Genomic DNA, 14,976 nt, shown 5'->3' with positions numbered 1-14,976 from the left:
TGTGTTTGGACTGGGGGAGGAAACCTGAGCACCCGGAGGAAACCCCCGCAGCACGGGGAGAACATGCGAATGCCCCACACATAGGACAATGGCGGGAATCAACCCCCCAACCCTTTTACACCATCTCATTTTATTTAAGTTAGCTGTTCTAGTGGTTTGAGTTCAGACCTAACACAACTTCAAACCTTATGAATTGCACATCCCCTGCAAATATTTAATCACTACACACACACACATATATATATATATATATATATATATATATATATATATATATATATATATATATATATATATATATATATATATATATAAATTAGGTTGGACTTAGAGCTTGTGTGTGAATGTGTGTGTTGAAAGGTGTGTGTGAAAGGTGTACTTGCTCTGACAAGTACAAACAGTTAGACAAAATATGCAAACTTTGTGTAAGATGTGCCAAAACTAAACCAACCTGTATGCAACATTTGTTGAACTTTTGTACAATAAATTCACTATTCCTGAAGAAACGCCTTGTACCGTAAAGACCATATTAAATGAGTATTTGCATATTTGGAGGAAGGTAAACATAAAGCTTGGCGCTAAAATTACACTGCTAATCTCATATTCGAGCTAGCGGAAGTTAGCATTCGTACGTTAGAATAACAATACTAAAAACAAGCGGCCAAAACAAAGGCTACTTTTGTTTTTATTAAGCGAAATATAAAGACTTCCGCCGCGACGTGTATTAGAGACACGCGGGTTTAGAGCGTAGTAAAGAACTACTATTTATCTTAGTACAAATGTCCTAAATGACAACCTGAGCCCTAGATAAGTGCACTACATAGTGGATGAAAGTACTGCGTTCACCGCTCCGTGTAGTGCACTCCAGAGACAACATGAAGCCGTTTGGGATTCAACCCGAGAGAGTTCGGAAACGCGCAAGTGAACGGAATTCTGATCCTGAACTATTTGACAGGTTCCTGTTTGGTTCTCTGAAACAGCACCGCGGAGCAAAAGGGGTAAGAAAGGGTGATTTATTCACAGTATAAAATTTAGTCCAAAGTTCAGTTTGTCTGAGAATCCAGCCTTCATGATGCAATTTATATACTGTTAGAACTATATGATTGTGAATTATTTTTGCAAAAGTATCATGAATTTTGTTTTATACCTCCAAACCTCACTGAAGCAGAAAACAGACAAAGATTTGAATGTTAAAAGCGTAATATTGACATTTAAACACTGTTGAATATACAGTATTGAGAAATATTACCCACACATCTGCATTCATTTTAAATTCATTAATTAATTAATTAATTAATTCATTCATTCATTCATTCATTGATCTTCAGTAAGCACTGACAGTTCAATTCAACTCACCAGAAAGTCAAATGTATGTGCACCCCCTGACCATCACACCCATATGTGCTTGTTGAACATCCCATTCCAATCCCATTATAATGCGCTCCACTCTCTCTTCTGGGAAGGCTTTCCACTAGATTTTGGGGCGTGGCTGTGGGGGTTTGTGTTCATTCAGCTACAAGAGCATTAGTGAGGTCGAGGTCAGGTGCTGATGTTGGGTGAGGAGACTCCGGTTCCAATTCATCCCAAAGGTGTTCAGTGGAGATGAGGTCAGGGATCTGTGCAGGACACTCGAGTTCTTCTACCTTCTTCCAATCTTCACACACACCATGTCTTCATGGACTTGTTTTGTACAACAATTGGAACAGGTTTATTTGGGCCTCTTAGTTCCAGTGAAGGGAAATTGTAACTCTAGAGCTCACAGAGAAAATTCTATACAATTGTGTGCTTCAGACCGATTAGAGAAGAACCACAAATGGGTGTGATGGTCAGGGGTGCACATACTTTTAGCCGTATAGTGTGCATTTTAATATGAAGACATATGCCATATTTCTGTGTTATGTAACCCAGCTGCTCTGTCAAGGATCACTGACCTCTGTTCTTTGATCTGTCTGTAATAATAAACATGTCATCATTGGCAAACTTAATTGCACATGTCTTTCCCTTTCAGTGGTGCATACTGGGTAATATGTTACCTCAGTGTCCTTAGAAGAACCGTACAGGACTTTATCCTTTAAAGACAGTTTACTCATTCTAGTCTACTGTAATTCCTAGTAAATCCCAGAACTGGACTCTGATTTTCATGACTTATTTTGAACACGTCTCTTTTAGGAGAACCTCTGATGGCTCACATAAGACTGAGGTATGAAATGGGGTTATTTTTGTGTGTTATTTTGTAGTTTTGGTGAGATTAGGCATGTGCTGAAAATCTGTTATATCTACTGTATCATAATACTATTAAAAACTTGAAGTCATAAATTACTGCAGTATTTTTTTATGTAGGAAAATTGCTCTAATATTTAATTAGAAAGGTTTTCCCTCCTAAATGTATGAGGTAATATCCAGAGCTAGCTAGCTATCTAGCTAGCAAGTTGTGTATACTGCTTGTACCTTAGCTAACTAAGTATAAACATCATCTGGTGTTCAGTGTTTGTGTTCACAAATATTATTGTTAATCAAATAAGTAAAAAATGTAGGAGCAAAGATGATATTTTAAAGCAATATTTTGTACTCTAATGTTTCCACCATTTCAGGCATTTGCTCGGATTGCTTATCCTAACCGTCGGTGTAAGTCGGTGTGTTACAAACGCTGAAGATGCCACCAAACCCAACTTCATACTCATGATGGTTGATGATCTGGGGATCGGGGACGTTGGTTGCTATGGTAACGATACGATCAGGTGAATAACCCACGCACGTTTTGTCGTTGATGTTGTCGACTTTAATTTTCAGACAAGCTTGAAGTCTGACGTCTGATTTGTGGTCAGAACCCCGAACATCGACAGGTTAGCGAAGGAAGGAGTGAAACTGACTCAGCACGTTGCTGCTGCTCCTCTCTGTACACCGAGCAGAGCTGCGTTCATGACGGGACGTCACGCTTTGCGTTCAGGTCTGTATCTATTAGCGAGTTCTCACTTCACTTTACTCATGTACTTAATTGACAATATTTATGGTGATATTTGTCTTGGTTTGCTTGTATACAGTCAACTGCAGAAATTCTGATGCTCTTCTATGAAAGAACAGATGAAATGAGGTACCAGATAGCGATCTTTGCACTGGTGTCCTTCATCCTGTCACCTTAATACTAAGATGTCACTCTTCAACATAAATCCTCTTTCCACAACACCTTGCAGCTCAGGAGTCTTTCTTCATTCACTTCCTGCAGCAGCACAGCTTCCAGGCTCACACCTGAAGCACTGGTTCTCCAGCACAAAGGTTGCTTGAAGTCTGGATTCACCAGATCTGCCTCCCTGCACAATTTCCTCTTACTCGAGATGCTGGGAATCTGCCAGGCACTGCTCTTTGCAGATGGATGCTGAAGCTATTTCTGAGATCTGTGAGGAGGAGAATCTGGGAATGAACCTTCTATACCATCACACCATCCCCAGTACTTTTCCACCTGCAGCTGAATCACTCCAGCACAAGTATTAAAACCAAAGTAGCTGTTCTTGGTCTTTTGCCACTATACACGTCTTGAGGTTGACCAGCTTCCGTGATTGACCTGTCTGAGGTGCTCTATCAACCAGCAGAAACCTGTTCATGAGCCTCTAGAAGGTCACTGGTGGTCCTTGCAATCCAAAAAGTATCACCAAAGGGTGTCCTAAAGGCTGTGAGCTAATACAACCTAGGGCCCAAGGAGACCTGTTCCAGTTCCAGTTCCCCTATCACAGGTCCAACAACTCCAATAACACATCAGCCCATAGCACTGAAGACGGGCCAACCATGAGAGAGTCAAAAAGAAACTTGGGCACTAAGACAATGGGGCTACATCTCATGACCGAGCATGTCCAATCCAGACACCAAGTAAATACCCAAGAGGTGCACCCTCTTTCAGAGAGATCTGATGTTCTTCCAGGTTTCAAGCTATTTGCTAGATGAAGGGTGTCGTTGAACATTACTGAAAATATAACAAAAAGCAGAGTCTCTTTGAGCACGCACGAGCTCAAACAGTCTCATCCTCCAGCAGTCTTCTCTTATAGTCACTTTGTGACTATCTATGAATATTCATAATATCTTTCTCAGACACACTGGACAAAGAACTATTTGATTTATTTGGGGGAGGAGAATCTCTGAGCCTCAGGAACAAGGGTGTTATTCAAAATAGTTTTCTTTGTATCAGTGTAATGAACATCTGGTTCTTCTTATCTGGAGCTTCTTCCTCAGCACAGCATAAAATGAAAAGAATGAAACACTATGCACACTTTCTCTTCATCATCATTACCATAATCCAGCCAAACTACAATGTTCACTTCTATATCAAGTTTTAATCCAAAATGTATATGAAATATAAACATGATCATTTTCATGGACGTAAATGCCTGGATGAAGTCCGTACCACTTTCTCGATAATATTTCCATCTAAGGTCTCGGAAGTACTGGAAGAGTGCAGGTGATCCTATTCCTCGGTGCTTCAGGAGGACTTCCTCCCAATGAAACCACGTTTGCCAGAGTCCTACAAAAGCAGGGTTACACCACAGGAATTGTGGGTAAGACAATCTTTCTGGTGTGGTTGGTGTGTAAAAGGTCAGTGCTAACGTTTTGTTTTTCTTTTTGCTTAGGGATTAATGATTACTTTTTCATTCTGACCAGGAAAGTGGCACTTGGGAGTGAGCTGTAAGAGCAGGAACGATCACTGCCACCATCCCAACAGCCACGGTTTCGACTACTTTTATGGTCTTCCTTTCACTCTGTTTAATGACTGCAAACCTGGAAACGGCAGTGATGTGCTCGGCGACCTTCAGGAGCTGCTGGGGCACATTTTCATGCTATTAGCGCTGGCAGTGTTGACGCTAATCATGGCTAAAATCTCTGGACTTCTGGAAATCGGCTCCAGGATGCTCATGTTCATTGTCGTTGTTTGTGTTCTTGGCTTTTTGACTTGGTACATTCCATTTGCGTTCTTACGGACCTGGAATTGCATCATCATGAGGAATCAGGATGTAGTGGAACAACCATTGAATCTGGACACGCTATCCGAAAAGCTAATGAACGAGGCGGAGCGGTTTGTTGAGAGGTGAGGTAAATGTTTGTAAATTTTTTTTCTAGTTTTATTTGCTTGCAAGATTCTTACCAAATAGTGTTTAAAAAAAAAAAGAGTTTGTTTTTGCTAATAGTCCACACGAGCACATTAATATAAACCTGTGATTTGCGGCTGCACTACTGTAAGAACTGCTGTTAGAGAAAGTTCTAACCAATAGAAAACGCCTGCAGGAACCAGAACAGACCCTTTTTGCTGTTTCTGTCTCTGCCTCACGTCCACACGCCACTTCTCATCTCCAAACAGTTTGCAGGAAAAAGCAAACATGGCCTTTACGGAGACATCGTGGAGGAAGTGGACTGGATGGTTGGTGAGAGAAATCTGGAGCTGGTTTACTTTAAATTTGTGGTTTATTATTTTCCTATGATTTTTTTGTTATAAAATGTTACAGATTATGTTGTTGAGCTTCCTGCATCCTTGGACTTGTCCTGCACTGATCAAGCCGCACAGTAAAGTCATATAAGACCTAACATTAAATTGCAAAGAAAAAGCTAATAGTGTGAGAACAGGACGACGTGACGTCAGGCTTCTACGTTGAACCACCTTTCTCAATTTTCCTCTTGCAGGCAGAATGGTGAAGATTGTCGAGAAGCTGAATCTTTCTGAAAGGACTCTGATGTACTTCACGTCTGATCACGGAGGAGACATCTGGATATCTGACTCGGAGGGTCATAAAGGAGGCTGGAATGGAATTTATCGAGGTAAAGACCATTCTCCAGAACAAAACTCTGCTGTTTTAGGATTCTTCTTCTTTTCTTTTACGATTAGTCATTTCTCCTAGATTTCCTGGGGGGTGACTCTGGGCTAAATGGGCTACCTGGTGGGTGTGTTTGCGAAAAAAAACGTCCTTCAGCTCTGTGCATTCGGTGCTCGGCCCACGTTCGGCTGTTTTGGTTACTGATGCAACATTTCCAGGAATCCTTATGCACTAAAACTGCAACTGACAAGAGTACAGCGGTGTTTTACATCAACCACCCAGGGAGAACAGTATCACAAACAATGTTGAGATCTGGAACTGGGCAGATGTACACCTTTTGCCTTGTGTATCTGCCTACATACTGGACTGTTGCAGTTAGAAAACTGATTACCGATTGTCTGGCTCCAGGTTCCCTGTGACCCTGAAAAGGATAAAGCGGTATAGAAGATGGATGGATGGATGGATGTTTCAGCTATTTCAAAACATTTATAGCAAAGCAGAAGTCGATCTGTCCAATATGGTGCACAGACAGGACAGAGATCGAGGCTCTGTGTCAGGATGCGTTCACACACGACTGACAAATAGCTGACCGATGATGACCCCTTTTTGTCCGAACAGACAAAAGTTCCACCTGTTGTCGATATTACTGATGAGTCCTCCATGACCATTGTCCATCGGACCAGACTCAGCTCATCACCACCATATCATCACTGAGGTTTCATCATTGTATATAGAACAAGATATCAGCACTTTAAGGAATGCACTGTGCATAAATAAGTACAGTAAAATGCAACCTACCAGTTTTTCGGCTTTAACTGGTGCTCTGGGTGTCATGGCTGAAAGGCCTGATATCACCATCCCACTTACGCTGCGTTTTTAATGTTTTGTGCAGGTGGTAAAAACATGGCTGGCTGGGAAGGTGGCATTCGTGTTCCTGGAATATTCCGCTGGACAAATCGTCTTCCAGCTGGAAAAATCGTTAATGAGCCAACCAGTTTAATGGACATTTTTCCTACCGTAGTGAACCTCGCAGGAGGACAGCTACCTAATGACAGGCTAGTACTCGTTACTCATTAACACAACCATCGGTCTGAATGTTCTGTTCACACTATTTACTTCATATATTTCCTTCCACTGATAAGATATGTAGCTCCTAGATATAGTCTTGTAATCCAGTGGTTTTCAAAGTGGGGGCCGGGGCGCCCGGGGGCCTCAACAATTTGGTGTGCCCATCCCTCCCACTAGTATGTTTTCTCTTTCTCACTCTCAGACAACCACACACACACACACACACACACACACACACAGTCATTTCCTAATGTAATGTAAAGATGTAAGATGTAATTATTAATAAAAAAGGGGATATATTCAGAAGTCTGTATTTTTAATGCGTTTTAAAGACATCTTGCAAAAGGGGGGCCTCGGTCAAATGTTAATGCCATTTGGGGGCCTCGCCCTGGAAAAGTTCGAGAATCCATGTTGTAATCAACAGTACGTAATTGTGACTCTTCTGTCTTTTAGTGAGAAATGAAGGAATTGCAAATAATTACTGTTTGTGTGTGTGTGTGTGTGTGTGTGCTTTTAAGGATTCTGGATGGTCATGACCTGCTGCCGCTGTTGGAGGGAAAAACAAAGCGTTCGCAACACGAGTTCATGTTCCACTACTGTGGTGTTCATTTGAACGCGGTCCGCTGGCATCCTCCTGGCAGTGAGTACACACACTCATGCACACATACACACATACATACATACATTAAGGGTTTAATGTTTTTGAGGGTTTTTTTTGTAATTTCTTTAGGCGACTCAGTTTTCAAAGTGCACTTCTTCACTGTGAATTGCAACAGCACACAAATGTGCTTGTGCCACGGTGACATCCTCACACACCACGACCCGCCACTTGTCTTCGATGTGACCTCTGACCCCTCGGAGGCAGTGCCCTTGACGGTGGAGACAGAGGCACGTCACGGCGAGGTGCTGCAGCGGGTTCGAGATGCCGTGCAGGAACACCAGCGGACACTGACGCTCCCTGAGAACCAGCTGTCGTGGCCGAACGTGCTGTGGAAACCATGGTTACAGCCATGCTGCGGCATTTTCCCCTTCTGCTCCTGCTCAGAGACTTCGTGATCGCAGGCGCAGTTTTGGACGGAGGAAACTTTCTTAGGTCTGTTGGAGCCTAACATGACCCATTTAACCTTTTAATAAACGCAAATTGTTTAATGTGCTCAGTCCAGTTTCTCTAATAAACAGGTCCTTGTGAGTAAGTGTACGTTGAAAGCGTGTGTGATTTGCAGCGACTTCATTTCCTGAGTTGTGTCCCAAATATCACCCCTCTCCCTCTTTTCTAGAATGGAGAATCATGAGATTTTATTTATTTATTAACACAGGAGATCGCTGCGAGTTTACATTATAGCCATGTACTGTAAAATGTACAGTAAGTTAGAGTAAGTTACAGTAAAGTATTGTAAATATACAGAACTATTTTGTAAAATATTTACTGCACTTAAACAGTAATTTTACAGCGGAAAATATATTTTAATACTGCAAATCACAGTCTCATCACAGTAAAATAACATTGGATTACTGTAACATTGAAGTAATATAACATAACTGCTGGAATAATTACACTAAATTAACATCAAAATAAGTGTACAATTACAGTGTGTATATAGTCAAATAAACCCCCCACCTCCCAAAAACATGCCAGTAGGTGGATTGCCTTGCCTGTATTTATATCTACGATGGAAACCTCAACACCGAGCCAAATGGCAGATATCACTATTCACTTACCAAGCACTTTATCACTTGATAGCACTTTATAAAGTCATTCACACTGCACATGAAATAACAATACATTGATGATAAAAATCTCTCCAGTGGATTATCCTGCAAAAATGTGTGGGCTTTCCCCCCATGTTAAGTCATTTATTATTCTCCCAATGTGACTAGTCCTGTTATACATAATGGGGCTACTGAGAGATATAACAGTGGGGATAATAGTCAGATTTAACACACAATCTTAGTGAATGTTGTTTAAAAACGAGAAAAAAAAATAAACCTCTACAATTAGCCAAAATATAAAAATATCTAATACACAGTCAGACTATAACAATAATTCTCACTTGCGTTTAACTCTCACGCTTAGCTGTTTCAACTAAACATCAAGATGCTCCAGTATCTCTTCTCCGCATCACCCAGTTTCTCTCAATTATCACACCAGTTAATGGTGGAACGAGCTCCGTAGCTACAGTAGATACGCCCATGAATATTAATGAGTCTCCTCCTGCCATTCAATGTTTTTGAATTTTGTAAATAAAATACAAATCCATCTTTCCCCACTACAGGCCTATAGTAGGCAAGTATGCAGTTTGGGACGCAGCCGAACGCTCTTGTTCGCCGTAAAGCGTAAAACTGCCGTGTGTGATCCACTCTGATCCTCTGGAGCTTCTGTGTTACTGAGAGGAGAGTGTGTGACTGTGGTGTAGACCATGTTCTATATTTACCATCAAAATACCACACACACCAGATTCCACTTCTGGAGAATATATTTCCCTTCCTCTGAGCAGATTCTGTCATCACACCCACAGACCACACTGCACAGTCTCCTACTTCAACGTCCCAGCAGTGTGTCCCTGAGTTAAAGACCTCAGAGCCCAGGATACAGCAACCATCATCAAATCTCTCTGGATTATCAGGAAGCTTCTGTTTCTCACCACTGCGTCTCACACTGGTCAGATCATCAGATACAATGAGGTCAGGATGAGCAGTGTTGGGGTCCAGAGTTACAGGTGCTGAAAACACACACACAGACACACACACACACACACACACACACACACACACACACACACACACACACAGGAATAAGAGATAAAGACTACAAAAGAAAACCCATTGTGACTGTACATTGTGTCTTTTCCACTTCATTAGATTCCCTTTTTACATTTTGTTTCGATGGAGCTAAGCTAACTTAAACATTACGTTAGTTACGAGCTAGCTAACATTAGCATGAACCAGTGTTTCTCAACCGGGGTGGTCAACCCCGTATTTCAATTTCAATAGTCTATCAAGGTTATGAAAATATTTTCATTTCATTTTAAATACAGCTAAGTTTTAGTTTTCAGTCTGGTTTTACTGGTTCATTTTCACACACAAAAAAAAGAATAAAATAAGCGCACTAATCTCATAACGTCGTCTCTCGTCTCTTACCCCGTCTCACTGACGGCAGAAACACGAGAGGTGGATTAAACTAAGTGTTTCCATAAGCCGCGATTCCATATTTTGCGAGGCTAACCTCGCTAACAAGTAATGGACGTTTACTACAGCTAATCAGAATCATGCTAACTGAAATCATCACATATTTGCCTGAAACTAATCAAAGGCTCAAAAGTTACGCTTTGATGCATACGCTTTGATGCAAGTATGTGATGCTTTTAGCATGTGTGTAGCGTAACGCTAATCAGATCACTACAAGCTTGTATTACTTGATAGCTGAGTTCCTGTAGTTCCAGCGCAACTACAATTGGGAAAAGAGGAAACGTGTGTCAGATAAACTTTGAGAACTGCTAAAAGAAAAAAATTCAATAATAGCAGGACTGTTACTTGTTAGCTTTGCTAGCCACCATTAGCTTTGATGTAAGTTTGAGGAACTATTTAAACTATTTATAGAAGTCTGCAAAAAATGATTTGTGACTGCCTGGGATATATATGTAGAGGCGCTCAGTGCAAAGAGATGACAGGTTCATCATGGCTAATGTTAGCTCTGATTAGCAAGACACACCCCAGCTGTTTTTCTTTAAATTGAATGAGAATTTGCGTAGCTGAATGGAGCCAGTGACCCTACTCTGGACATCATAACGACCACAATGTTTTAATCCTATTATACACCAAGCATAGAACACCCAAAGTACAGAGGATGTGAAGTTTTTGTGACGTTTTTCTCAAAATCATTGATCTTTTCTGTTATACTTGTTTGAATGTCGATAACCAACGTTTGAAAATCTTTTATTTTTGGCAATTTTGGTCCAAAAAATAAAACTAACGTTGCTTAATACACGTCGATTGTCTCAACTCGACTTATGAATCTGGTATGATTAACAGTTGTGTAGGTGTTTTGATCTCTCTAGAAGCCCCGCCTACTTCATCCATCTCATTTCAGTAGTGTTATAGCCCGTGTTCTCGTCTCGTCTTGATTTTCCCACGTAGAAGATACACCCTCGCTGTCCTTCAACATAAATGGAGAATGTTTTATGTTCATGAACATCTTTTTTCCCCCTAGAACAGCTTTTTCCCCTGAGGTGCTTACTGTAAAACCCTGTAAATAATTGTGAAGTGGGCGGAGCTTAATAATAATAATAATAATAATAAACAACTTTATTTTATAAAGTGCCTTTAAAGCAGTTTCTCAAAGCGGTGTAGATAAAATCACAGTCCACAGAAAAATAAAACAAATAAAAGTTAATAAGAACAAAAACAAAATTAATAATAAAAATTATTATAAAACAATCTGTAAAGACATCAGCAGTCGAATGCAAGTTTAAAAAAGTGTGTCTTGAGAAGAGCTTTAAAAATGCCAAAAGTCTGGGCTTCCCTAAACACTGGACCATACCATAAACACTTTTAAGGCGGGTAAGTAAAAGCCCATGATCCACAGTATCGAAGGCGGCTCTAAGGTCAAGAAGAATAAGTGAGGTAGCTCCAGAATCAGAGGCCATCAACAAGTCATTGGTGACTTTGACCAACGCCCTTTCAGTGCAGTGAAATTTACGAAAACCTGACTGAAGGGGTGCAAAGAGCTTATTGGTTGTAAGATGAGTACAGAGTTGAGAGGCAACAACACGCTCAAGTATTTTTGCCAAAAACGGAAGATTTGAGATGGGACGAAAATTGTTAAAATTATCCACAGAAACATTTTCTTTCTTTGGTACAGGTGTAACAGCAGCAGTCTTTAGTACTGCTGGAACGACCCCAGTCTCCAGTGATTCATTTATAATGCTGAGGATAGCAGGGCACCACACAGCGAAGCACGATTTGAATAAATTCGTAGGAACTGAACCCAGCAAGCAAGTGGTATATTTCATGCTGGATTCCTCCCTTGTGTGAGCCTCAGAATTAAGCAGTGAGAAATGAGTGAAAGAAGCACCAGTGAACCCAGATTTATGAAGGAGTGAAGTGGCACAGTCAGGGTTAACAGAAATTTCTTTACGAACATTATCACTCTTAGAATTAAAAGACTGAAGAAAAGAATCACAGAGCTGCTGAGAAACAGACAAAGTGGTAACAGCATTAACTTTTAGCAATCTGTTTATGGTTTGGAACAAGTGTCTGGGATTATTTAGATTATTTACAATAGCCTGAGAGAAGTAAGAGGATCTTTCAGTCTCCAGTAGTGCACGATAATCCCCCAGAAGATCCTTCCACGCTTGATAGTAGACATTCAGTCCAGTAAGGCACCGTTTTCGCTCCATTTTCCGACATACAGCCGTTCTAGAGCGCAGATCGTCATTATACCATCGAGCAGAGCGGGTGAATGTGACCTTACGTGACCTTAGAGGTGCAAAAGTGTCAAGATTAGCAGCAAGAGTGGAACTGTAGCTGCAGAACTTTCTCCTCCAGTGATGAGGGATGAAGATCGCTTAGGATGGAAACCAGAATTGGAGAAAGCTGTGTGATCGATAAACTTCCACTTCCGGAAGGTTACTGTTCGGATGGTAGGCTCACTTGAATGATACAGTTCGAGGTTAAAAAATACAGCTGAATGATCAGACAGTCCAATGTCAACAGATGAAAACTGCGATACAAATGAGCCATTCGCCATCACAAGATCCAGCGTATGGCCCTTGTTATGAGTCGGGTCAGTTCAAACTGTGTGAAGTTAAAACAATCAATTAGCGACAGAAATTCCTTAGCCACCACAGAGTCACATGAATCTTAAAATCTCCCACAATTAGAATTCTGTCAAACTTCATACTCAACATCGACAGGAAGTCCGCAAACTCAGACATAAAAGCTGCATGCGTCTTAGTCTTAGGTGGTTTATAGACTGTAGCAATGATGGTGGATACAGGAGCGGAAATACTCAAGTAAATAAACAAATTGGGGAGCAGAAGAAGAAGCAGTCTTTATTTTGTCACAGATACATCACAACACAGTGAAATTCTTTCCTTCGCATATCCCAGCTTGTTAGGAAGCTGGGGTCAGAGCTGGTGTGAGCCATAAAACAGCATCCCTGGAGCAGAGAAAGCTAGGGCTTGGCCTCGCCACTGCCCTCGCCATCCTCCTCCTCCTCCTTCACTGGTTTGTAAATTCCTATCTTGACCGGGGTTTTAATGTCTCTTTGACTGCCTCTTCTCTATGCCTCATCTTGGTGTGCATCATTTTCAACTTTTGTAAAAGGGTTCTCAAGTTCTTTGAGAGGATTAATTGGGGATTAATTCTTATGAATTTGGGCAAGGGCTAGGGAAATACTACTCAGTCTGGTGGTCATATAACTCAGTGTAGAAGCAGACAAAAGTGGCCTGCATATAACTGGGCTCACAAAACTCTAATCCAGAGAAATCCACTTTGTACGTCCTCAAATCCTTAGCGACTTTGTCAAGGTTTAACAAACCCAGTGAGCAGTAAAGTATGGCCCCGAGTGTGTGAAAACTGAACTCAGAACCAATCCTGTTAGTCAGAAAACACTAATTCACCGAGTAGGATGACAACGACGGTGCACTGTGCTGCTCTTGAGAGCTCATAATATTAATTACAAATTAATATACCAAGTAATTTAAGTACCAAGTAAACAAAGTAATATACTAAGCAAGTCATTTCCACTACAAAGCACAAACAACAACTATACAGAGAACCGCATCCAGAACGCTCTCCAAGATTCTTGCCACTGAGGACTACTTCCTGGTCAGGGAGCTGTCGATCCAAATCTCACTAGCCAATGAAATATCATTTGTTCATTAAATAATGAAATTGGAGGTACTGATGTGTCCATACCAGTGACTTTGGCCTTGAAAGGACTTCCTGTGATGTGATTAGGGCGGCTGTATTTGATGCTGATCAGGTCATTTCCAGGAGCCTTTGGTGTGTAGTGCACTCTATACCTCTTGGGACACTTCTGGAGCTTGAGCTTCACTTTCGAAGGTCCTCTGACCTTCACTAAAAGGCGGCATGGTCTTGCTTTGCTGGTGTTGATGGTGAACTTGGATTTGGTGCCTGGGTAAAGTACATGAGCAGGGATTCTGAACAATAATGCCACAACCAGGCTGGCAAATACTAGGCAAGGCATGAAAACTTTCACATATACACTGTTTACAGAGCCAGATAATGCCTACAATGTGACTATAATTAGACCAGAGCAGTTAGAAAAATACATACTTTTGCTTCGGGTGGAATATATGATAAAGTTAAGTTAAAGTGTTTAAATCATAAAATAATTAAATAAATAAATAAATAATAAATAAATAAATGAATAAATCCTCACCATGCATTATCAAATCAATTGTAGGAACTCTTCAGCAGAAGTGTGCTGCTGATCTCACTCTCTTCAGTACCTCAAATACGTAGCGTATTCACTTCATTTAAACGTAAGGTTGCCAGATATCACTAGAAATGGCATCACCCAGTTTCCATGTTTGATTTAACAGCCTCCAAAGCACAATATTATCAGCAGACATGGCAACACTGTACTGGGGACCCCATCTAAAATTAACAACTGATAAACAAACAAACAGAAAACTAATAGAAAGTAAAGGCAGAAAATGTGCTTAGTTATAAATAAATAATTGAATATAAAAATAGATATTACAATACATTCATAAAATATAAATAAAATGAGAAATGAAATAATGTTTAATTACTATTTAGCAGTTGGAAAAATACATACTTTTGCTTCGGGTGGAATATATGATAAAGTTAAGTTAAAGTGTTTTAGTTAAAGGGGTGTGTGTGTGCTTCTTCGTTCTGTTTGTACTGAACCTGACAAAACACTTGTCCATATATACCTGGAATGTGCTGTCCTCCATATGTCATGTTCACATCATAAGGTCCAAGAGCGTAAGGAGTGTACTCCACATCGCAGCTACCATCCTTGTTGTCTATGCAGGATATCTTGGACTCTGACAGGCCCTGGACCATGATGCCCAGGCCACCAATACCAGCCTCCCTGTGTAATCAGACACAATGTCAGATCTTA

The 14,976-nt window shown here is 40.8% G+C and overlaps 1 protein-coding gene across 1 annotated transcript; it reads left to right on the top strand.

Moving 5' to 3' along the window:
- Positions 1-566: 566 nt before the first annotated feature.
- Positions 567-8,053, top strand: arsh (arylsulfatase H). Its single transcript, XM_017470704.3, has 11 exons — positions 567-998; positions 2,170-2,200; positions 2,592-2,738; positions 2,826-2,947; positions 4,422-4,544; positions 4,648-5,071; positions 5,269-5,405; positions 5,662-5,796; positions 6,685-6,847; positions 7,379-7,500; positions 7,591-8,053. The coding sequence occupies exons 2-11, from the start codon at positions 2,181-2,183 to the stop codon at positions 7,914-7,916; spliced, it is 1,719 nt and encodes a 572-aa protein (XP_017326193.1). The 5' UTR covers positions 567-998; positions 2,170-2,180; the 3' UTR covers positions 7,917-8,053.
- Positions 8,054-14,976: the final 6,923 nt, after the last annotated feature.

Source organism: Ictalurus punctatus, chromosome 6 (assembly GCF_001660625.3).
Source record: "Ictalurus punctatus breed USDA103 chromosome 6, Coco_2.0, whole genome shotgun sequence".
Taxonomy (NCBI): Eukaryota; Metazoa; Chordata; class Actinopteri; order Siluriformes; family Ictaluridae; genus Ictalurus; species Ictalurus punctatus.
The sequence above is the reverse complement of the archived record's forward strand: the minus strand, read 5'-3'. Positions and strand labels throughout refer to the sequence as shown.